This window comes from Camelina sativa, chromosome 19, assembly GCF_030686135.1.
Source record: "Camelina sativa cultivar CO46 ecotype springtype chromosome 19, ASM3068613v1".
NCBI lineage: Eukaryota > Viridiplantae > Streptophyta > Magnoliopsida > Brassicales > Brassicaceae > Camelina > Camelina sativa.
This window is the reverse complement of record NC_141898.1, coordinates 12,718,623-12,744,619: the sequence shown is the minus strand read 5'-3', so window position 1 is coordinate 12,744,619 and position 25,997 is coordinate 12,718,623. Positions and strand designations below refer to the sequence as shown.

The following is a 25,997-nucleotide window of genomic DNA, read 5'->3' as shown; positions in this document are numbered from 1 at the left end:
CATATTCGTAAAATGTAACTTTGATCTCAAGTTAGAGGTGGCCAGTAACACTTGACCACCATGTTTAACAAAATGTTGGGTTTTAGCAAAAGTTATCTCATGCTTATTCACACCATTGGAAATTTGGAAGCATAAGCAAAAACACTACTAGCACACAACATACATGGATCAGAGAGTTCGGTTAGTTTTGAAGGAGATTGTACAGTTCTTATTAACATCATCAATGAGTCAACAAAATATAATTAAAGATTTTAATTATATTTTAACTATGGGTTTGTTGTTGATTACTGCTGTCAGCGACTATCAACACAAATAAAATTATTATCAAAAATTTTAGGTGAACTATTATAGAGTTGATTAAATACTACTACTATATTAAAAGTTTCCAGTCACATAGTTGACAAAGACTAGATAGGATTGGCATTTTGATCAGGACAATACAAGATTGTTATACATGCAGTGTATCAATTGATTAAAGCTTCCACAAGTGTGTTGTTCAACAAGTAAATGATAATCTCTCTTTTTTTATTTAACAAAACTTTCACAATTAGCACACCCCATCCAAATAAATAAATAATCACACTGTTATCTCAGCTCATCAAATATTGTATAGATCGAAAAATATAAGCAACCAAATGTTGTTTGGTGCCTCTCAGGGGGCACAATAAGCAGAAGGGAATCCTTGGTATGAATCCGCGAATGCAGCTACGTTCCCTGGACGTGAGAACAGCAACTGCATTTGTGTTGTGTCAAAAAAGGTTATTCACAATCTCACTGTGGATTAATTGCAAGAAACTAAAGTCTAAGTTTAATGCAATTACCTGGTAGTTTCCAAGAGTAAGAGTCTTAAAACCAGCTGCACAATAATCGAAATAGTATTCCCATGTCCTTATGAATTTATCATCAAATCCAAGAGCCATGATTTGTCTGTGCACAAAGATAGTTTCTTTTTATGTGAGTAAAAACATGATGAAGCCAGAAGAGAAAGCAGAGGAAATGTTTTTGAGAATTTTGTCTTACTTCTGTCTCTCCAAGAAGTTCTTCCTCCACAATCTTAAAGTTTGGTAGTAATGAATCCCAATGTTCTCAACATGTTCAATGCTGTATTTGTTTTTTAGAGTTAGATTGATTCAACAAAGAGATTGTGGTGGATGAAAAAAATAAGGATGAACATGTTTACCATAGCCTAGAAGAAGAGGACATAGCTGAAGTAACTCTGGCTAAAGAAGGAAGACAGCCACCAGGGAATATGTATTCTTTTATGAAATCTGAACTTAGTCTGTACTCATTGTATCGCTCTTCGGGTATCGATATGAACTGTTATGGTCAAAACGTTATAAAAAACGATCAAATGGTTATGAAAAAACATTTGAGAAATGAGCAAGAACTATTTACCTGCAAGACGATTAAGCCGTTTTCTGCTAGCGCGGCTTCACATCGACTGAAAAACATCTCCATGAACTCATGGCCAACCGCTTCTAGCATCTCACTGAAATGTTCAAAAATGTTATGTCTAAGAAAATTTGATTACAAAGTTCTATTACCAGAGGGAAAAAGAGAGTTCTTTTTTTTTTTTTTTTACCAAGATATGATTCTGTCATATTTTTGGACATCAGATAGTTGGCGATAATCACAGAGCTCAAACTTAATACGATCCTGAAATTTCAGAAGTTGTATGAGTCATTCAGATCTTAAGTGGATCAGAAGTCAGATCAAGAGATGGATTATACGAAACCTGAAGTCCAGCTTCTTTCACTTTTTCTTCTGCATACTTAAGCTGTTCAATAGATAGTGTAATGCCAGTGTATTTGCATCCAGTTCTTTTCACAACTTCTATGGCCAAAGTTCCCCATCCACATCCAATCTCCAAAACCTCATGGTTCTTCTCTATTCTCGCCTGAAATGTCACGCTTCTGTTATTCAAGAACAGAGGAAAATCACAGGTTCTTGTTTTAAATCAAGAAAATGCTTTACCTTGTCAATCAGAAGAGATATTTTCCTCATCTGTGCAGTTTTAAGATCCTCATCGTCTGACTATAAACGCGATAATGTCAAAAAGGTTGTCAGAATGATAGTAAAGTAAGACAAATCATGGAAGTTTCTTTAATAAGTCACCTTGAATACTGCAGAGGAGTAAGTCATGGTATCATCCAAGAAGAAACCGAAAAGCTCATTGCTCTGTGAATAAACCCAACAGAGAATTTAATAATAAACTCAAAGCCAAAAAAGGAAGAAACGTCCATGAAGGTGGAGGTTCAGACTACATACAAGGTCATAGTGACGAGAAATGTTTCTACGAGCTTGTGTTAATGTGTTCTGTCTAGAGACATGCTTTAGAAAATACTTTGCAGATGCTACACCGGCAGTTAGAAACATCGGTGTCCACCATCCCCTGCAAGAGTGTGAAAGCTTAGGAGTGAAAGCTTACGAGATAAAGCTTGCAGGCAAATCAAAAAATTTAAAGCTTTTACCTTTTCTTAGTAAGATTTGATTTCGTATCTCTGTTAGCAATGAGAATCTGCAGGAAGTTTAATTAATTTGGCAGATAAGCATTAGAAATAACTAGAAAAATTAAGTATTTATGCTACTACAAGTTTATGATATGTACCATAATCAGATTCAAAAGTCCTGAGTCTTTATCGACGAAAGAAAAATCTCCATTGATATAAGCATCTGCAAGTCCTAAATCCGCTTGTGTCATAACCTAATAGACGAAACACAAGAATCAAGAATCAAGAAATCAAGAACCAGGTTCTTGAACTATGGAAGTTATTTATATATGTACCTTCCAGTAAAATTGAGGACTGTGAATTTTGAGGATAGATTTCAACGGACAAGTAGAATCTTTCCCTCCGAATGTGAACATAGTTCCTCCTTCTTCAAGTATTCTGTTTTAAGTTCATAGTAAGTATTAACGTAACAATGGTTTTTAACATAATATTATCTAAATTGAGGAGATAAGATGAGCCTCACGTTACACAACCAGTCGATATGAATTGTCCCATAAACCTAGTCACGAAAAGCCGAGCCCCTGTTTCTGTCAAGGAAGGGACCATATGCCGCGGGTTGTTCAGAAGAGCGGTTTCTTTCCCTAGCAAACCTCGTGCAGCTGCCATACCAGCCTGAATAAGACAATTCATAAAACTGTTAGTTATTACAATATGCAATGTGTAGTCAAGAGAATCTGATCATTGCCTTTAGTCCGTCTTCATGGAAACCATAGCCTGAAAGGTGAAATTCAGCTAAAGGTTAGACAATGAAAAAACGGATTTATATGTTTTAGGTTTTTAAAAGAGAAATACCCTAAAATAGCACTAAAACAAGTTTTATGGACAATTATAGCACATATTCCATAAATTTCCAAAAATAGTACTATTTAACATATTAAAATATTTAAAATTAATTTTTAGAATTTTTTTTTATGTCTGGTTTCTCAATTTCACATTTAGTGTATAGTTTTGAGGAGTAGGGTCTAGTGTTTTGAATTTATAATTTAATTTTGATAGATGAATTTTGAATTATAGTGCTATTTTTGGAAAAAAACTTATTTTGGTGCTATTTTTGAGAATCTCCCTTTTTTTTAAATATATGGTTTACCTTGATATGCACCACAGAACCATAGGTTACGTTTGCCCTGAATCTTGTGAAGCTCTTGTGAAGCTTTCCAAGCTGCAACTGAAGGTACAGGGTGACCAGTAGTCCATTTGAGCAATGCTTTCTTTGGGGGCTGGTCTGGGTTAAGTGTTACAAAAAATGGTTCACATTTCTCGCCAAGGTTCTGCACCAATAGATCTCATCAAGATTTAGCTTCAAGTCATTCCTTTCTTGTTTAAACGTACGTAGAGATTGTTTTGTATACCTGAAGTATATTGAGCCAGTATGTTACACATACTTTCTTTTCCGTACTTCCTAAGAAGTTCCACGAGCTCCAAGCTGCTTGGTTCCGTGGCATCAAATCAATGTCGTGATGGAGATATATATCACTGTAATGGATGACAAACTGTTTTTAATGAATTCCTTCACTATTTTTTTATAGAAGAAGATAAATAAAGGTGAGAATTTCGAACCTGTAAACATATCGGAAAGCACCAAGAACTCTAGTTTCGTCAAATGTGACTTCCTCACCAAGCAATCTCATAGCATCTGGGGCGTGCAAAGCCAATATGCACCTCTCGAATACTTCCTCAGTTCCATCTCCACTTGTAACAGTTACACAACCATTTTCGGATGTCGAAACAGATTTTACATCGCAGCTTGTTCTGATCTTGCATCCTAGTCGCTCCAATTCTGCCCTAACCTGATCCGTAGGTAGCAAGTTAGGTTCATATGAGTATATGCCTTACACAACACAATTATATGTGCATATCATTGGTTTTGTTTGGAACCTTTGCGACATAAGTCTGAGAACGTCCTGCAACAGTTAGCCACTGTGGCCTCCCAAAGATCTGAAAAATGATGAAATTAAGCTAAGAAAAACCAAGAAATAATTAAAAAGGAGAAAGATGTGAGAAGTTTAATGAACCTGAAGAAGGTGGTGGTTGCAGCAAAACGAAAGAACAGAGTAAGCAGAGAAGTTTAAGACACCATCTGATGGGCACGACCATATCGAACCACATATCGGAACCTACTCCACATACATATATATTCAAGGTTACTCCTAGTCCAAGAAAACTTCAAAATAACATTTTGACTACTTATCCATTATAAAGAAAAAGAACCTCACCAAATAAGCTTGCTGAAACAACTCAGAGTATCCACGAGCATTGAGGAATTCTCCCAAGGTTTCATTTCGATCAATATCGGGGTTACCCTCGAGCTCCTCAATGTATTTTAAAACATCTTCTTTAAATTTAACAATTTCTCTAATCATTCGCCAGAAATACGGATTTAAAACGTTCTTTCTCTGAGCAAATAATCCCGAGACACCATTACGGCTTCCCCACTCGCAACCTTTGCCATTGTCAAGGCTCACTGCGAAAGACATGTCTGAAACCTCCATGTCTACTGCAAGTTTCTCAAAGAACTCCATCATGTTTGGATATGTAACCTATCAACATATTCAATGTATTGATCAATATCCAAAAGGTCTAGCAATGAACATTTGAAGATATGGATATGTTCAAAAATTTAATTTTCATAACATTTTAATTTGAGACTAATTTAGACTAGAATGTAGCTCAACAGTGTCCACAATGTCACAATCCGACAAGTCATAAAAATTTACCAAAAACTAATAAATTCAAATACTATTATTTCGCAAGTTTGAAAAGTCATAAGATGATAGATACTTAGTTATCCTATCTATGTCATGTTACTCTTGTCCTAATATAAAAAAATAGAATCATAAATTTCACAGTCGTACAAGAAATTTAAAACCATCATATCAATGAAAATTCGTATTTGGTCTTTATTTGAACACTATGTAGGGTCGGGAATCGTACGAGAACAGTTACTCGTCTATAAATACGTACGTTTGACATTTCTCTAACATTAACAATACGTACGTTTGACTAATTGATGTGATTCCAAGTTCTTGGTACCCAAAAGTTTAGAAAGCAAATTAAAACAAAAATTTGACAAACTGAAGAAAAAGAAACGTACAGTGAACCAAAAAACACAACACCAGAGGGATGGTCCATAACTCCCATATGTGTGGACCAGTGGACACATAAAGGCAAAAAAGCCTCAATTATCATCACATTTTTCACGAAGATAAAGTAAATTCTAGAAAATATATAACTTTTTTTACATGAAACTATTTCTTTATTTTTTTTTTTTGGGCAAAAAAACTTTTGAGTTCTATGAAAAAATTAAAATAAAAATGAACGAAAGGGAAAGGGATACGTACACGATTAAAGACCATGAAACCAAGGTCCAAGTCAACGCCATCGAAACGCACCGTTCGAGCATGACCTCCCAATGACTCTTCTTTCTCATACAACACAACCTCTTCGACTCCTTGATTCGCAAGTACGTAGGCACTTCCTAATCCACTTATCCCACTCCCTATCACCGCCACTTTCATTTTTTTTTTTTTTTTTTTTTATCTCTTTCGTAATTTTTGTTAAAGAGAAATGTTCAATTTTGTAGTCCCTGCATTGTAGACAAATAAGTTGCATTTTGACCAGATACATCGGATTAGATTCTCAACCGATTACGCAAAAAAAAAAAAAAAAAAAAAAGAGATTTTTACTATACAAACTCGATATTTTTTTATATCTGTACTACTAAATTTTAATATCTATTTTAATGTGTGTAAATGCAAAATGCATTAAAGATGAGTACAATGGTAGTAGACTCGAATTTATTAGTGACCTCTCTCTTTCTTCTACCTTCTCATAAAAGATAAAACCAAGAATGCATAGTTATTTAGTTTGGTATCACTGTTATGCTGCATTGAAGATGAGAATCAATGGTAGAAGACTCGAATCCCTACAGTGACTATTCTTCTTCTACCTTCCCCCCTCTAATAAAACCAAGATTTATTCATTTATTTCGGATTCTATTTCATATATACGTATATGCATAAACACCAATGAACAAATCTATCATAAGAAGAAGAGAAATGTAGAGAATATTATTACCTCTTGTTAATTTGGAAAACAATGGGATTTGGATCTGGAAATGGGAATTGGATTCAGAGTTGGCTGGAATGAGTCTAGCTAGCGAGATACGCTCATTCCCGGATATCTTGGAATTCTAAAACTGAAATTTTTTGGTTTATTTAGTTTTAACCTTTTCTTGTTTTTCAGAAAGAAAAAAAAATGAAGAAAAATTTGGAGTGTGGGAATGAAGGAGGAGGATTGAAGAGTAAACGACTATTGGATGAGAGTGTAAAAGAAAACACTTGTGCTGAGGAGATAAGCCCAGCCAGCCAGCCACATTGTGTTTTGTGTTTATATGGCAAAGATATATATAGAGGCCACAAGTTAAAAGCTGCGTTTGGCTCGTTTCCAATGTACAGTACTCGACGTTTGCGTTTCTCTAATTATCCCGTTTTCTACCTTTTTACTCTCTTGTGTCATTTTGACATAATACACATAAATTAAAAAAAAGTATCTAAATTTCTTTTTTACCCTCTAGTTACAAATGCACTAAAAAAAAATCTTTATAATTAATAAACATAAATAATAAGAATAAAAAGAGATTTAATCTTTAAAACTGCATTGAGTGGAAAATTACATTACATTTTTGGCTATAAAAGATATTCCCATTTCAGAAATGGTAAATATAAAAATTAGTCAAGATTTGTTTTAACCACATTCCGGCTTACTATTATCACACACTGACACACACTTGTTAGTTGCATTGCATGGCCATGGAAGATTCTACTTTTAGATTGGGCCAATTCCAACTTTGCAAGAATATTAAACATTGAAAGTTGAGTTCTCTAATATAAAATTAAGGACCATATGCAATTTTAAGACGTGGACTTATTGTAGACCCAACATTTATCCAACGGGTAACATCTTCCCACGTCACCTAATTTCTCAAATGATATTGCAAATTAAGTCGTTGACAAAATAAGTAAATACATACATCCACTTATTATATCAACTTAAAATTTTATTGAGGTTCATGACAATAATAATGAATATATTTCTATTTCAATAATGATAAACTGTTAAATTCTCATTAGTAAATGAAAAAGATGGACTGATAAAAATTGGATATATAAGTTGGATTGTGGTTAATTAATTGTAATACTCTTTCCGTTTCATAATATAAAATGTTTAGAGAAGTATTTTTGTTTCATAATATAAGATGTTTTCAAAATTCTACGCAATTTTTAGATAATTTTATATTTTTTTATTATGCAGTCTTGTTTAATATTGGTTAAACCTTCTAAAAGTAACTATTTTTTAATATGCATGTTTTAACTATAATAACTTATATTTTTGAAACAGAGAGAGTATTAGATATGAGATTCAAGAAACACCGTTTTTAGTTTTTTTTTTTTTTTTTTGATGTCGAGGCTTTTATTGATTTATTGATTTATAAATACAAATTAGATTTTTTTTTTTAAGATTATTGGCTTTGAAATCAAAGATATAGGAATTTTGAATTAACATGTTTTACTCGCATATTTAGATAAAACAAGAATTTAAACAAGGCTACCAACCAGAACCATGTAATAAAGGGAGAGAACGATGAATGCAAAAGGTTTTATGTTTATATAATAAGTTATTTTGTCTAAACCAGTTTTTTTTAACATCCATCGAAATCACATGTGAGATTTTATAATTCTTATTTTTAACTAAAAAAATGTATTCAAAATCACTTAGAACCGCTTTCAATATTTTTTTTAAAAAAAAGAATTGTTAACTTTCCAATAACAGTGGATTTGATGAGATTTTTTAAAACTAGTGATTGATTAACATAAGATTATAAATGATTTTGAATGATTTTACCTAAATACCAAGTTCACTAACATAAAATTTGAGTGGATATTTAGAAATCCCTAATTGACTAACATGTGATTCTAATAAAAAATCAAAATCTTCTAAAATGGCTAATTCAATACATCTTCCTTTATGTTTATCTGCGTAACTATATATATAAACACATCCAATGTATAACAACAACAACAACTTAAAAAGATAATATCATAAAAATGGCTATCACGAAGAAAATGTTGCTTGCATTTGTTCTAACTATTCTCTTTGTCATGTCTTCAATTCATTGTGACGATAGCACTCATGGTACTAGTTTATTATTTTATACACACTATACTTGTTTAGTTTTATGGAGATTTTTTTTTTTCTTTTATGAAATTGAATATGTTGTATGATTATTGTAACATAGGTTTTGGAATAAAGCAAGAGATTAAGCAATGCTACCAACGAGACACATGTAAAAAGGAAGGACACGCTGGATGCGAGAGGTTTTGTGTTTATTTTATACATAGTAGAGTATATGGTGAATGTTATGATAACTTATTTTGTTGTATGTCACTGGCAAAATAATTTCTTAAAAAATATGTATTTGCTACTTCCAATAAAGTTATTAGTTTTCAAATTTTTTTTGATATCCAACGAATAAATCACTCAAAAAAAATCAAAACAAGATATTTAAAGGATCGCAAAATAAAATTTTAGGGATTTTATATGTTGTTTTGTTGTTGTCATGTTTTCTTTAGCATTATAGTTTTTTGATCTTTTTCCAACTACTTGTATTTCTCTTGTAACCCATATGTCACAACTTACAACCACAAACGAAAATAGTATAAAATTTAACATTCATACCAAAAAAACACAAAACACTTGCAGGTGGTAATAATAAACCACCTGCAAAATAAAAAACCTTTAGAGATAAATATAGCCCATTTAAAGATAATAATTTCATAATTGATAAGAGAGAGAGACAGAATAATGTCATAATTGATAAGAGAGAGAGACAGAGCGTCGAAGAGAAGACAAAAAAAAAAAGTGATTGGATTGGTCAAAAAAATGGAAGCGGCGAAGAAACATAGTGTTACAAATAAGCTTCTCGCCGTGAAAGCAGCTTCCGGCAAGACTTATACCCAATTAGCGGAGGAGACTGGTCTCACCAACGTCTACGTAGCTCAGCTTCTCCGCCGTCAAGCCCAGCTCAAACCCGATACAGTCCTCCAGAAGCTCAAGGAAGCTTTACCATCTCTGACTGATGACCTCATCGGAGATATGATGTCTCCGCCTTGGAGATCCTATGATCCTAATCTCATCCAAGAACCAACCATCTACAGGTTTGCTCTCTAAATTTTACATCTTTTTCTTTTTTGGGACTAGTTTTTTGATTTTTGTTTTTTTTGGGGTTTTGATTTTTTTTTGATTAAGGTTGAATGAAGCAGTGATGCATTTTGGTGAGAGTATAAAGGAGATTATCAATGAAGATTTTGGTGACGGCATGTAAGTTTTCAATCTTCTTTTGTATGTACAAGTCTTGAATAGTTGCTTAAAGAACCATTGTTTAGTAGTAGAATCCTTTGTGCTCCATTTGTGTTATATCGTTGAGATGATTGAATTGAAAGTTTCTTGATTTATATGGCTTTGTGTGTTCTATGTTCTTTGTAAAGTCTGAGTTTTGATCGTTGCTACTTGCTTAAAGGGTCATTGTTTTAGTAGATTCCTCTTGCTCCATTTTGTTCATATGTTGAGACTTAAGATGATTGAATTGAATTGATTTATCGGCATGTATGTATATGTTCTTTGTAAAGTCTGAGTTTTGAACGTTGCTTGAAGGGTCATTTTTGGTAGTTACCTTTGTGCTGGTTCATATGTTGAGAGGATTGAACTGAAAGATTCTTGATTTATTATGGCTGGTGTGTTCACTTCTGTAGAGTTATGATCACATAGAACCTTGTACATGTATGAACTTTACTTTATTTAACACTTTGTAGCTGAACTAGCACGCATTGCTTTAAGGAGAAGCTAGAAATGTCGACAATATTACTAGATTTGTCGCAGAACATGTTGAAAAGGATATATTGGCATTCCTCTGTGTGTGTGAGATACGATTGATTCCTAGTTGGCTTTTGTGTTGGCCAAATTTTGTATGTGATAGTGATCTATCTATATTTTCATGCCTATTGAAGCTGAGTCGTTGTTACTTTGTGTGTGTATTTGTTTAGCATGTCGGCGATAGATTTCTATTGCTCTGTGGACAAAGTTAAGGGAGTGGATGGTAACAATCGTGTGGTCGTGACACTTGATGGGAAGTATCTTTCACATTCCGAACAGGTTAGTGTTGCATTTTATAATGCTTGTTTCAATATAAGTGTTCAGAATGTGTGAATGATTTGAGATCATTTTTGTTGCAGAGGACGGAGAATATGGTTTCAAGGCTTAATCTCAAGGGAAGTACAAGCGAATGATATAAATGTAAAGAAGCCTTTAAGCATTGTCAGCTATATCATTGTAATGCGTATGGTGTTTGTTTATATGTACTCTATAGCCTCCAGGTTAAAGCTGTTTCAGGTTGAATAACAGTGCAGTAATAAAAACAAGACAACAATTTCTATCTTTGTCTTAAACATTATAATCAAGTTCTGACTCATGCTTGATATCGATTGAATAAAGTTTCTGGCAGTCTTATGAACCCGAGATGTAACCATGTCAGTATTAGAATTGTTAAGAGATACACGCATGAAGATCGATTATTTATAATAAAAGTATACAACACAATCAATTGCTAAAATATCAACATAATCAATTGCTAAAATATTCGATGATTAACTATAATGATGACGATCACATAAAAAAAAAATTCGAAATAAAGGAGAGATTGAAAAACCAACAGTTTGTTAAGCACGCACGTTAAAGGAGATGAGAATTGTAGAGAAGAAGATGAAGCGACCAGATATGTGTCCCATTGAGAGATATACAAATTAGCAAGGTTTAAAGAATAACTGAAACGGTGAAACAATGAAATCAAATAAATTTTCTTGAACCGTGACCCTGCGGGTTCGACGGGTCTACCGGGTCGCGGGTTTATAGCGGTTTATTTTGGGTTTTTTTGTTTACCGGTTAGAAGCAGTAGACCCAAACTGGGGAAGTATCCGGGTCACGGTCCGACCGGTCGAACCGTCCTCTCATATTACTAGTTTACTACTATGCATGCAATGGAAATCAAACTGGACTTAATTCATTACTATTAGATAACGTAAATGTAATGGATGCTCCATTTTTTGTTTTTACTTGCGACCAATTAATGCTCGACATGAGTAATCATTTTTTTGGGTTGTCAAGCGCTTTTTTGTAAAGAATTTGGAAGTTTTTTGGACTGATACAGACAAAAAAATGCTACATGATATTTGTTTATGTGTCTTTTTTTGAACTCGCATATGCACCAATTATATTCGTTTCCAATGTTTCATATACATCTTAGAATTACTAGATACAGTATTGTTTAAACCCTTCATATTTTATAGAAGAGTTTTTTTCAACAAATATATGTGTACAATAATAGTCAAATCCAAATTTTCTTGACACCACTATTTTCTTGTAATAGGGGCTATACAGTGTCTAGCTACTAGAGAGTAGGCAAAGAAATATGTTTCAATTTATCACAAATATTTACATTTCTGGTTCCTAAAATACAAGATACCATATGTGTAAACCAACGACCGGATGCAATTAGAATATATCATATCTATAAACCATTGACCTTAACGAGTAACTAGTTGAAGTTTGTTCAAAGCTAGGCAAACGTTATGTTTGTCAAATCGTAAACAATCATAAATTCGTAATCACTCATCGATTTGGTCACCTAAATGTAAAAGTCCTAGTATTCCACTATCCTTTTACTATAGTGAAAACAAGAGAAACTCATGATTATTTGTTTCATTATTAGTATAGTATCTCCTAGATATACTAGTCAAAAATGTATTTTATAATGTGCACTTACAACAAAAGAATGAGCGAAATACATAAAAAAATGTTTTTTTTTTGTTTTTTTGAGAAAGAACATAAAACAATGTTAGTCTAATGGTTTAACCAGTTTCATTGCTGTGTCATTTCCGAAATCTAAATCCGACATGTTGCTGAAAATAGTACAATAATACAAAGAAAAAAAAAAGTTATCCTCAATTTATGTTTTTTTTTCTTTATTTTCTTTAACATATAATTTTATTCATTTTCGCCAAACAAGACATCGTTTAATCCTCAATTTACGTTGCATGAACCATTCTTTGAATATTAACTTAGTAGAGACATCCTAGTTCTTGAATTAGGTAACAACTTGAGTTCATAGAATAGGTCAAGCTCATGAAAACTATTTACATTTACAAGTCATAGGCTAGTATATATCAAGAGATTTGGATTTGGAGTAGTAATTTCCATAGTAGTATAGTACTAGTATTAGTATGTGAAGATAATTTATTTCAATCTATTGAGTTCGGATTTGAACATCTGTTTTTCTTGCATAAACTATTACGCCAATATCATAGTTGTAGTGTTACTTTTAGAAAATTTGTTTGCCAATTTTGTATTTAAATATTGTTTCCTCTGCTGTAGAAAGAGAACCATTTTGACATGTAACACATGTAAGTGTATTACTATTTACCGTATTGGAATAATATTTTAAAGTATATAAGCTAGCTATAGTTGAGAATTGAGATATATATTAAGTACGGTTTTAGGGATTGGTGACTTACCCATTCAGTGACTTTAAACTTGAAAATTCTTAAAAATGTTTGAAAAAATGAAATATTTTTTTTGTAAAGCAGAAAAATGTTCAGCCGCCAACGTCCATGCTAACCGTTTACGATGACATTAATCAAGAATGAAATGCTTATTAGTTATTATATCCTAATATTGTTATTTTATGTAAAAGTAAAGTAAAGAAGACTTGCGACATGTACATCGCCAGTTAATCAAAGCAGAGTGGAAAATTCCTAGCAAATTTTGAGAAATCATTTGTTGTAACCATCTCAAATAAAGAAAGATACAATTGAAACTTGGATGAGCCAGCCAATAATATACAGCTCAATAGAGTAACTGGGTAGCTGCAAGAAGAAAAGCCAGGATAGTGGTATTTCTTTTTGCTAGCCGCAGGCGAGAAGACTAGAGAGTGAATAAAATTTCTAATTTGGGGATCATTTTTCTAATTTGCAGCCATTTAGGAATCGTTCTCCAAAAAAATTATTAAAATCTTCAATCTTTTAGAATGATCAATTTATACAACTACATCAGTAAACAATGTCATATTATAGAATCTTCGAATAGCAGGCGATCAAAGTAAAACCTAATATGCTTTTGGCGGTGTAAACCATTACCTTGAACTAAGTAAGGTTCACTAATCAAGCATTTAAAATACTTGGTATTACTATGTCAGCAAGTCAAAAACATCTAGACATGATCTGCATGAAAATAGATTCACATGTAAGCCAACCACTTAATTTGGTCACATTCGCGGTAAAAAAACACGCAATTCATAACATTTAATCTCTTAAGAGGACAACACCTAAACTTGTTTTCTAATTGAGTTAGGTAAAACCATTAGAAATACCTCTATTCTCACTTGATATATAAGGCGAAAATGATGGTTAAAGTAAAAGTAAGTATGTCAAAGTAAAAGTAAATTGAAAAATATAATTGGTTTAATGTGTTCATAAAGTCATTTTATAGGTAGTATAAAAAACATATTTTAATAGTAAAAATATGTTTAGGGTGTAAAAACACATTTTTAGTGATAAAAAGTATTGTAAAATTTTACATGGATAGAAATAAGATATGGTTTGACAGATGATATTTATGTAAAACATTTCGTAAAAAAAAATTGTGAAGCCATATTTTAGGTGGAGATTGTGAAATCAGGTTTTTGAGATTTGACAAGAATAATAATAATAATAATAATAATGGTTAATATATTTGCAAAAAGTTTGGTGATATATAATTTAACTGTAGTAGATTATTTTACTAATTGATACAATAAATTTAAAATACTATAGATACAAATTCATGTATTAGGGAAAAACAAATAAATTATTTTCTTGTTAAAGAAAAATTTCTCTATTTGCTTATAGGTTTTATAACAAAAAAAGAGTTTAATACATATTTTGTTATATTTAATTTACTCTTTAATTAATTTAATTTTTTTTTTAAATCATCATATTGAACCGATCCTAAATAGAGAGTAAACCGACATTGATTTGAACCAATAAAAAATTTAAAACCATATAATCAGGATTAGACCGTATTTTAATCGAGTTCTCAGTTATTTCTTTCTTAATCCCCAACCATCTCCTAAAAGTCAAAATCGTAAACTCCAATCATCTATCAAAATCAGAAACCCTAATCATCTCTCTCTCCCAAAACAAACGAGTTCTTGATCTTTTTAGTTGTTTTCATGGCAGCTGCTATTAATCTACAAGAACAACAATTAGGTTTACCCAATCATGTTAGTAACATACTGCAACAATCGACAGAGGCATGGTTGGATTTCACCCAACTGAACGATCTCTACTATGCCATCGAATTGCTTGCGCCGTAGATTATTGTAATAATTGTTGCAATAAATTTAAAATACTATAATAACAAATTAATGTATTAGGGAAAAAATATTTTCTTTTTAAATTAAAATTTCTAGATTTACTTATAACAAAAATATTAATATACATTTTGTTATATTTAGTTTTAATTAATTTATTGAAATTTTTAAAGTCCGCATATTGAGCTGATCATAATCTCGTATTTCAATCATAACATAATTAGAGGGTAAGCAGACGAACATTTAACCCCAATAAAAACCATATAATCCCCAATCGTTCTGAGTTCTCAATTTTTCGTTTCTATGAAGATAAATCTACAAGAACATTTAGGGTTACCCAATCACTTGACAAACATTCTACAGGAATCAAGAGACGATTGGTTAGGTTTACTAGAAGAAACATGTACATTATTAGCGCAAAAAATGCTATCATACACTAGATTTTAACTAGCGGTACATTGCGACACAATTTTTTTATATAATAAAATTTTAACTTTTATTTGTTTGTTATGTTTAGTTAATTAGTATTTGGATTGTTCATTATTAGTAGAAATAATAAAATACATAATAAGTAATATATAAGATATTATCTAAATAAGACACAATTTTGCTAATGATTTAAATTATTTTACAGAATTTAGTTAAATTACCTTGATTTGATTTGATATGTCTAATATTCTAATATTTGTAGTGTTGACCAAATAATTAAATGAGAATTTAACCCGTATTTTAACATCGAATTATAATTATTTTTAATTTATACTAATGTTAATTCAAACCCATCAAGTTTTATAACTCGTCCTGCTATATAACCATATTATATAGTATTTTAAATTAATTATAAGAAATGATTGTAAGATTTTAATTGATAAAGGAAAATAGCAATGAAGCGGAGATATATTATAAGGTTAATATCCGATTCACAATATCAATTTAGGAATATGATGTTAAATGTAAAGATTGTATATAAACAAAAATTGATTTAGGAAAATAGAAATAAATTTAGAAGAGATATTTTAAGAATAAAATTGGTGTAACGATTTTATAGACATATTAATTCAGTACTCGATTTTGAATTGTCATATTTTAGTTATTATTTTGTTCGGATTGACTTTGTAAATAAGTATAACTAAAAGGGTATAACACAAAATGTATTTCAAAAAATATTAATATAAATATTTCATAGCGATATCATAAATGTTTTGATATCGATAGCCATGGTAAATAGCCCACATACGCTAACATTTTTATATTATAACACTAATCAAAATGCTATAATACATTTTATTGTAACACAAAATTAGTGCTATTTTCGATATATAAATTTTATAATTTGTATATATGAATCATGTTTTGCAGAAATGATTTAATTGGATATATATATTTATATTATTTTATATATATATCATAAAATCATCTACGTACATAACATTAAATATTACATTAACCAAAATAAGTCTTACATAACATCAAGTGTTACATAACATTAAGTGCCACAAAGTCTTAAATAAATTAAAACTTACATCACAAAAAAATAGAGACAAACTTCTATATCATACAAAAGAATAATACCATCCTTAGCAATCTTCGATTGGGTTCATTGAGCAGGTTAGGTATATCATTCTCCGACCAAGTTTTAACAGAGATAAACCTGAAACCACTAGATAATGCAGATGAATATCAAAATATAAGATTCTGCTAATGGAACTTTGTGAAGAAAGAAGCTTACCTCTCATGGTAAGCACAACCTGTAGACTATGAAGTCCATAGCGAGATGATGATTAACCTCAGATGCTTCTTTGGACAAGGTACCCTAGTTGTTGCCGTTAGGGAAATGTTGACCTTCATTGTTAGTGACCATCAAGTTGGTCGTACATGTTCTTTTCGTTTGGTTAATAAGAAGGTTAGATCTTTTTTAGTCAACATCATTCGCCACTACCTGATTCAACCAAAACAATTAGAAACAAACAAATTATCTATAAACCAAAATCAATGGAAGATAATAGAATTTAACAAACCATTCCATTAGGTAGATATCCTGACTCTGATGATTCATGTATAGATTATTTCAAGCAGCTGAAATAATACATGAAAAATTAGAATGTCACGCAAGATTATTAGGGTACCAAGGCAAAGGCTTGATACCCTCCAGTTCACCACTCTCTACAGTCTAAGTAAAAGGCAAAGAATCCAACATTTGAGAATTGTACAAAATAATATAAAAACAAAAACAAGAGTCAATGTATTATTTATGTCAGCCTGAAGAGATTTCATGAAATCATTCTCCAACTTGAGTCGAAGATCATCGCAAAATTTGCCACTAAAGAATCACATAATAAACAGAGACCCAACAAATAAAAAAAACATACTTGGAATGATTTCATGAATGACACTTGCCCAAAAAAAACAGAGACCCAACAAATAAAAAAAATTCAGAAACTTAAACTATGAATGAAACTGTTAAATGATTTAAGGATGCAAATAAACAAAGCATACATACGTACTTGGAATTAACTCTGAAAGCAGCAAGAAATGGCTTACGAAGAATCTCCATAAACAAATCCCACTCTTCTGCTTTCACTATCCTTTGCTCCTTACAGAACAACAAGAAAGAACAATACACAATGTTGTTTAGAAGCAAGATTTATATCCTAGTAAAAAAAAAAAAAAAAGATTTATATCCTAGCAGAAGGACAGTCACAAGTTCAACGTGGTTCCAACAAACTACATTTTTTCATGGCAATGAAGGTGAACACAAATAACTCGCATACCTCATTAAGGCATGGAAGTATACGCATCACCTCAGGCCCTCTACTATCAACACGGATGTTGAACCCAACAACAAAAGATCTTTTCATCTCAAAGAAATGACCTTTGTCAAATCCAAAAGCCGTAGATTGATCGTGAATGTAACGCTCCCGAACTGCCCTATGGTCAGACGAGCCAACGGACAGCCACGGGACACTACGATGGGCCGAGGTGGTCCAGTCGAGGGACTGAAGCTGCAGCTTCTTGACCGGTCCTCCTATGACACAGTTCCACTCGCGACCGAGACTGCTTAGACTTTTCCCCCTCTCAGTCTGGTTCGTTTTGTTGGCCCGAACGAGGCCAAGTATCAAATTCATTTGTCATGTTTCCCCAAAAATCATTTATATTACTTATAGTAAATTATTACATTCAAATAAGTTACCAAAGCAATATATAGTCGGATCCTTTTCATAGAATACATAGTAAGAAAAATATAGTTTTTACAAAAACACATAAAATTTCCTATTCGGCACCCTAGTGTTTGCTCCAGCTCTAGATTCATCATAAGCTTCCTGCAAAACAAAATATTATCATGAGTAGTGTAAGGTTACTCAGTGAGCTGGGTACCCTTTTCTCCTAACATGCATTCTATCTTTCCCTCCCCGACCACCCCTAACATGCAGATACATGGCGGAAGCAGTTTAGCAAGCACCAAGAAATGAAGGTTAAATAAATCAAGACTAGACTCGATAGACCTAGACACTTCACTCCTATAAGCCCTGGATAACCTGTTCCTTCCACAACAAATAAAGTCCCATTTTGAAACCACAAAGGTAACCAACATGAGCCACCAAGGTCGCATCGTCATGCGGCGGTCGGGCTAGTAGCTAGCTAGGCACCGAATTGTCTCTAGCGTGAGAAACCACTTGGGATTAGGCTCACGAGACATTCTCACACCGCACTTAGAACAGAAGATCGACCACTCTATTCTAGCTAAGACTCCAAAAAATAAATTCAAGAGACTAGCTAAAATAAGTACAACAATCTAAAGAGTTATTAATAACGCAAAAAATTAAGTACTTCAATCACTCAAGCAATTTCAAGCAATAGCATGCAAGAAAAATCAAGCAAGAAAATTAAACAAACAATCAACAAGCAACATGAATTAATTCAAGCAACTTAGATACATGCATTCAAGTCCATTTTTATGCAAAATTATAGCAAATTAATCCATCAAGTAAACTATGTCTATCAAGTAAACTTAGACTGTTTTTCCACCAATTTGATCATGCATGCAAGTCCTTATCTAGTTTTTTAAGCAATCCCAAAATTTGCTAACAAAATTCATCGTGTAAACGAATTCATCATGTAAACATAGAATTTCTATCTCTTCGATTTTTAAACATGCATGGTGATTCTAGTATCAATTTTGTGTAATTAAACAAGAATAACACAAACAATAACACAACAACTAACACAATCAAATAATAACAAAGACACAACATCAAATAAAACATCTCAAACTCGTCAATAACTACCAATTATTGACTTGCAAAATACGAGCAGCATAACGACTATAACTATAGCATAACCGATTATACTAGCATCAAACTACTCACAACAAACAAACACGCAATAATAACCACATAAAACTAATCACACAACAATGATCATGAACTATACCAAAATAGAACATGAACCTAACATGCACACATACCCTAAGAAAATACAATAATAAACACAACAACCACACAAAGCAAACAACAACCGAACTTAACCTTACACAAAATAAGGAAATAAATCCTAGACATGTGCTACTTCACATGTGTTCGGTACTCACAGGGTTAAGCTGGAACTTGGCTTAGTTCACGTCTCCGACTAGCTAGATCCGCGCGAACTCGAATGCTCTGGATTTCGCATCATCAAGATCCGCTTAGGCTAGGATCTAAAAAGAAAAGCTAGAAAGGAAACTGAACTATGACTAGAGTACTTACCTACAACCTTGCTATCCTTCTTTGAAAACTCCTTGAGCTACTTGGAGACTTCCCTTATCTCCAAGAACAAACAAAAAACTTAACAAAGGTTTTAGGTGGATTTTGGGTTTACTTAAGCTAAGGAACGGTGGGTGGGTATTTATACTCCTCTAGGGTCGGTGATGAGGTTGATTAGTCACCTAAAGAAGTGTCTTTCGTTCAGTTCTTAGCCAATCATATCTCGCCATTTTAACTTTGACCATACTTATCCATTTTGTTATGTCAACACATGGGATTACAGCTCAACCACGTCCTCATCCTATTTTCTTGGCTAAAAATGAACCACTTGGTCACTTATTGACCAATCAAACTCTCCCAACCGATTCCAAGCCAAACTCTCACGAACCGTTAACTGTTTCTCATTGGAAATATCCCATTTCAACCAGTTTTATGTGCCATTGCCCTAAAAATAATTCCTCCATGAAAACTCTGATTTTCCAAGATAAAATTTCCTATTTTATCCGTATCACTTTTCCTTTCGGTGATCGGCTAAAAGAGTCTCTGGCGACTTGATTTTCTAAAAGAAAATTATTCTGAGCTTCAACTTGATTTTCTACTTCTTGCTATAGCATCCTCAACTTCTTCAAGGTCCTCTTAACTTATTTCATGCTTGTCCTTAGCAAAAAATTCTAATTCTGCTCCTTAGCGCTCTTTTGAGTAGCTTCTGGGTCAATTCTCTAGAAATCTGAAAACTGACTAATTCTTTTTAGCTAAAACCTTTCAAGCTTCTTTTCTGATTTAATCATATGCCTTAGCCCACTGAATGCTTCATTTTCTTCCTTCCAAACTGATTCTTAGTCGCTAGACTAATTACCGGAAAATAGCGTCTCTCGCTAAATGGCTATCGGTTCCTATTGAACTTAACGTTGATCCTTAACTAATTTTTGCAGAGCTTCTTGATGTCAGTCCTCTTGGCTACTGATTGAATCTAGTCTTTCTTAGAAATTCTCTTCTTCAGCAATTTCTTCCCGGCTAGGTCATTCGACTATCTTACTGCGTCTTTCGTCTTTGGATTATTTTTCTGAGTAATAATCTGTCGGGACAATTGCTCTGGATCCCTTCTACTGAGCTTTGATCATCGTTGTTCCTTTGGTTTTTAACCAATCTTCCACTCATTTGGTTTATTTCCCTCGTTGGTCGAAAAATCTTGTTCGCATCCTTCCCATATATTTTTAGGTTTAGTACGGGATATTCCAACCACTGTGTATAGGTGGAACCATGCGTTGTTTTGACTTCACCGTTGTATACAAGCCAGCAGCATACAACGTGATCACCTGGGCACCACGTTGACATGATCACCTGGGCACCACGTTGACATGATCACCTGGGTACAAAATGAAGGTTGTCGTCTCTACTTACTACTAGTGCGTCAAGTTCCCGACAAAACAGTGGTCACTTGAGCACCATGTCGACATGATCATGGGGGGCCTAACAACATGCATGGATTTTGTTCGTTCAATTCGAGACTACGTGAAAGCCGGAACGGCTGCTGTGTGGCCAGTCCAAGCATCACCCTTCATACCGCCGATGACCTTTGAGGCAGAAGATCTGATCGGCGTTAGCTTCCCGCATAACAATGCGCTCGTTATTGAACTCCACGTCGACTCGAAACATGATTGATACTGGCAGTTTCGTTAATGTCATATTTCAAGATGTCCTGGACAAAATGGAAGTCAAAGACTGCGAAATCAAACCATCGATCCGGCCACTCACGAGTTTTTATGGAAACTACATGATATACTCCGGGACAATAAAAATACTGATCTACAAGAAAGGTGCGACGCCTCAGTTTCCACCTCGGGAAGATGCAAAACCCTAAGGAGACATTTCAAGATGAGCCGAGCAAAGTCTCCAAACTAGCTCGTTGACTCGGATTAAGGTTGTTCCCAACAAACTAAAGGGGGGTGGGGGAATTGTTGGATATTGGTTTCATCCCACTTTAGCAGGCCTTCTCTCAGCCCACCTATCAAACAGTCAACAGAGCTTCTAGTGGAATTGTGTGACACCCCGGTTTCAGAGACTTGCAGAGAGGTTTAAAAGAATTGATTTGACCACTTATGTCACCAAAGTGCACTTATCTTTGTGGTCAAGGGTCCTGAGAAAACTCTCCAGTTAAGCGTGCTTATGCTGGAGTAGTCTTAGGATGGGTGTCCTTCCGGGAAGTGACTGTCGAAAATGTGCGAGTGAGGACAAAACACAGGGAAAGATCAAGTGGTGATTTGTAGGGACGATAACAAGTCTTTAAAGTCTACCGGACATAGCAAACCGGCCGTCGGATATTGATGGGCTCATGGGCCTAGTGAGAGGACGTGAGACCAATTAAGGAAAGTGGGTCCATGGACTGGGATTGGACATTGGGCCACTAAGAGGTGACGTTCGGGGCGTACAAGTTGACCGACTGAATAGAGCGAGTTGGGCCGGCGAGATGCCTAAATGTCCTGTTAAGATGTTCAGTTCGGCCCATTTAATCGACGCCCTGAGTACGAATAAATGCTGCCAAAGCAGTTAAGTGGTACCACATCGATCCCAAGACGAGGATATGATACGTCCCATCAACTGTAAATAGGAGAAAGCCCCGAGTAAGCAAGGGCATGAGTTAAGCGGAGTAAGATTTAGAAGATTATCTGGTTCTAATTCGAAGTTCTTAAGTTGTATTAGCGAGTATAAAGTTTTGTAACTAGCCGACCTAGTTTTAGTAACATTGCTATAATTTTGCCGATCCTTGATTATCTTAATAAAAAGCCCTCTGTCTAGTCCCTTTTGTTACTTGTTCTTTATTTGACGATCACTATCACTAGATCAACAAGAGAGACTCCACGGTCACAATGATCTACCTTCTCGTCTGGAGAGACATCAAGTACCCTCCATGAAGCAGAGTTTAAGTCGTAGATATTGGTCTCAATAAAGGTAGTGGGGAAAAATACATCAATAAATCTCAAGATTTTGTAGCTGCGGCTTCTATTTCGTATCCAAGAGCATACGAATAAAAGTCCAATCTGGGGAAAGTATGTGTGGGATCGATCCAATGGGTTTGACCCCAATACGGGTTCCAAACCACGAGCTTAGTGTGGTCCTTGGTGATGCATAACAACAAACCGTCACAGTGAAAGACTTTAGATACATGGACTTCATATGAATTGTCTAGGCTAATAAGTTTACCTTCATGCTGTTTCCATGATTGTCTAATAGTAAGTTGTAACATTGCAATTCCTATGGTGTTTGTTTATATGTACTCTATGGCAACTCCAGCCTCCCTGTTTCAAGTTGAATAACAGTGCATAAATAAAAGCAAGAAAACATCTTTAAACATTGTAATCAAGTTCTGATTCGTGCTTAATAACGATTGAATAAAGTTTCTGGCAGTCATATGTACCCAAGACGTAACACAAGATCTTGAATTACATCATAGTACTCAAAACTTGGACAGCATAAGGTTTTTGCAGGGCCCTAATGGAAGTGAACCATAGCACCATAACAGTTCGAGTAGATGTTCCCACACATTACAGGTTATCATCAGAGCCATGCCTACTTGATATAAAATGAAGCCGCCTACGGCATCAAAATTTAGATAAAACATATATTACTTTATTTTGCTTACTTGTGAGTTGTGATGATGTAATTTAGTTTTAATTTCTTTCTTTCTTCACCTTAAATGCCCATCAATAGAATAGTTTATTCACGTTTCTACTTAAAATTTTGGTTTATTTTTTATTGTCCATGCGCTTGTTTTTTGTTTTTCCCCACCACATTCATTTTTCTTCTTTTTAATCAAATTTTGAAAAACATTTATTTTTGTTTATACTTATTTAGATTCTAAAAATACATGTTTTTACAAAATAATTTATGTTTAATTTGATTTGTATTGTCAACAATTTATTTATTAATTATTTTGCTTAAGTTTATACTTAAACACTAAATTACATTTTTCTATGATAGTTATTATAAAATAATTTAAAACTAAACTATACATTTTTCTTTTGCCTAGGGCACTAAAACTCCTTGGCACGGCTCTAGTTATCATCTTTTGCATAATAAATCATGAAAGCAGAACTTTTTCGAGTGTCCAAATACTTATGCTCCGGGAAACAAGAAATGGTAGTAGTAGTACTTCAGATAGGGAACTATTTCATCTATTATTGTTTATTCTGAGTTAAAGGAGAGCTGCGGAATGGATCATCATCACCGAATGCAGCTACGTTCCCTGGACGTGAGAAAACTATCTGCAATATTGCATAAATGCATATAGTTAATCAAATTAAATCTTAAAATGAGACTGAAGTAAGAAACAAGGTTATTTTTCTGATTCATGCTCCCGTGTTTGTGTTACCTGGTAGTTCCTAAGGGTAAGTGTCTTGAAATAGTAGTCGAAATAGCTGCACAGTAGTCGAAATAGTACTCCCGTGTCCTTATGAATTTATCGTCGAATCCAAGATCCATGACTTGTCTGTGCAGATAGATAATAGTTACTTTTCTTGAACAAATGAACAAATTATACTGAGTCCTGAAAAGCAATACAGAGGAAAGTGTTTTTTCTTTTTTTGAAGTTTATCTTACTTTTGTCTCTCTAAGAAGTTCTGGCTCCAGCACCTCAACGTGTGGTAGTAATGAATCCCAAAGTTCTCTCTAAAAAAATCTATTACAATTTAAAGCAATTCGTCTTACTAATGAGCATTAGAAGCTGTAAAATTGTATAGAGACATGTTTTAAATTGTTTCCAAAGTATTTGCATTAATTGTAAGCAGATACATTGGTATTCAACCTTTATTGGGTTGGTCATTATAATTATTTTTTCTTGTATTTATGTCAATTTAAAAAAAAAAAAATCAACCTTTATTGGGTAGATCATATAACTTATTGCAATCACGAAATTTGTTTATAATCTTATTTCTCTTATGACTATGTCATCAACTATTAATTTGTGATAGATTTTCTGAGTCACCCATTTTAGTGGTTAAAGTAAGTACATATCTCAAAGTAAAAGTCTGAAAAATATAATTGGTTTAATGTGTTCATAAAGTCATTTTATAGGTAGTATAAAGAGTATATTTTAATAGTAAAAATATGTATAGGGTTGTAAAAACACATTTTTAGTGGTAAAAAGTATTGTAAGTTTTACATAAATATTAATAAGATATGGTTTGACTGATGATATTTATGTAAAACATTTCGTCAAAAAAATTGTGAACCCATATTTTAGGTGGACGTGAATTCAGGTTTTTGAGTTTTGACAATAATAATAATAATGGTTAATATTTTTGCAAATTTTTTGGTGATTAATAATTTAACTTTAGTAGATTATTGTAATAATTGTTACAATAAATTTAAAATAATATAAATACAAATTAATGTATTAGGGAAAAACAAATAAACTATTTCTTTTTAAAATAAAAATTTCTATATTTACTTATAGGTTTTACTTATAACAAAAATATATATATATATATATATATATTTTATATTTAATTTTAATTAATTTAATTAAAAATTTTAAAATCCGCATATTGAACCAATCATAATCTCGTATTTCAGTCGTAACATAATTAGAGGGTAAACCGACGAACATTTAAATCAAACCAGTAATTAGTAAATATGCAAGAAATAGATTACTAATTAAGTTGCACTAAACTTGGAACCTAAGAGCACACAATAGGCATGTCAATTATGGCTAAAGCCCGCGGGCTGGCCTGACCCGGCCCTGAAAAATACCGGGCTCAGGCTTAAATATATATATCCAGAAAAAATCGGGTCTTTCGGGCTCAGCCCGTTTGGACTATAGGGTTTTTTGGGCTTAGCCCGACCGGACTCGGACCAGCCTGAAAAGCCCTTTAACAAATCTATTTGTACTTTTTTGTTAACATTTTTATTTGATTGCAATATTTGATTAATAATTTATTATAAATAAAGTTTAAAACTCTAATCTTAGTTTTCATATTTACTTAATAACCTTGCTTAATACTTTTAAAATTTTTATCTATGATATTTTATATGAATTATATATTGTTTTTATTTGGTTAAAGTATAAAATTTTATTTATTTTGAAACTTTTTCTTTTAAATTAAGTTGGTTGTAGTGAATATAGATGAGTTATTAAAATTTTGATTGATTTGTTTTATTGTACATCTTTAAACACTGCTTTTCAAGACTTATAAGTTTTAATTATTGATTTGTAAGATAAGTTCGAAAAAGCCCGAAAAGTTCTGTAGCCCTGTTAGGGCCGGGTTCGGGCTTTGAAATATAGGCTCGGAAATA

The 25,997-nt window shown here is 33.0% G+C and overlaps 2 protein-coding genes and 1 pseudogene across 2 annotated transcripts; 2 read left to right on the top strand and 1 right to left on the bottom strand.

Annotated features, from left to right (window-relative positions):
* Positions 1-504: 504 nt before the first annotated feature.
* LOC104767788 (uncharacterized) lies at positions 505-6,962 on the bottom strand. The gene is made up of 23 exons (XM_010491767.3): positions 6,585-6,962; positions 5,849-6,093; positions 4,724-5,047; positions 4,523-4,624; positions 4,386-4,445; positions 4,068-4,297; positions 3,860-3,983; positions 3,598-3,778; positions 3,196-3,224; positions 2,974-3,122; positions 2,786-2,888; positions 2,609-2,704; positions 2,472-2,518; positions 2,269-2,392; positions 2,116-2,178; positions 1,975-2,034; positions 1,736-1,897; positions 1,583-1,656; positions 1,396-1,489; positions 1,181-1,317; positions 1,021-1,101; positions 822-927; positions 505-733 (listed from the first exon to the last, which is right to left on the bottom strand). Exons 2-23 carry the CDS (start codon positions 6,023-6,025, stop codon positions 653-655), a joined length of 2,604 nt encoding a protein of 867 aa, XP_010490069.3. The 5' UTR covers positions 6,026-6,093; positions 6,585-6,962; the 3' UTR covers positions 505-652.
* Positions 6,963-8,614: 1,652 nt separating this feature from the next.
* LOC147920486 (putative defensin-like protein 111 pseudogene) lies at positions 8,615-8,966 on the top strand (annotated as a pseudogene).
* A 338-nt stretch (positions 8,967-9,304) lies between these two features.
* On the top strand, positions 9,305-11,076 carry LOC104766262 (cyanate hydratase). Its single transcript, XM_010490114.3, has 4 exons — positions 9,305-9,724; positions 9,816-9,887; positions 10,610-10,718; positions 10,799-11,076. Exons 1-4 carry the CDS (start codon positions 9,450-9,452, stop codon positions 10,850-10,852), a joined length of 510 nt encoding a protein of 169 aa, XP_010488416.1. The 5' UTR covers positions 9,305-9,449; the 3' UTR covers positions 10,853-11,076.
* The last annotated feature ends 14,921 nt before the right edge of the window (positions 11,077-25,997 follow it).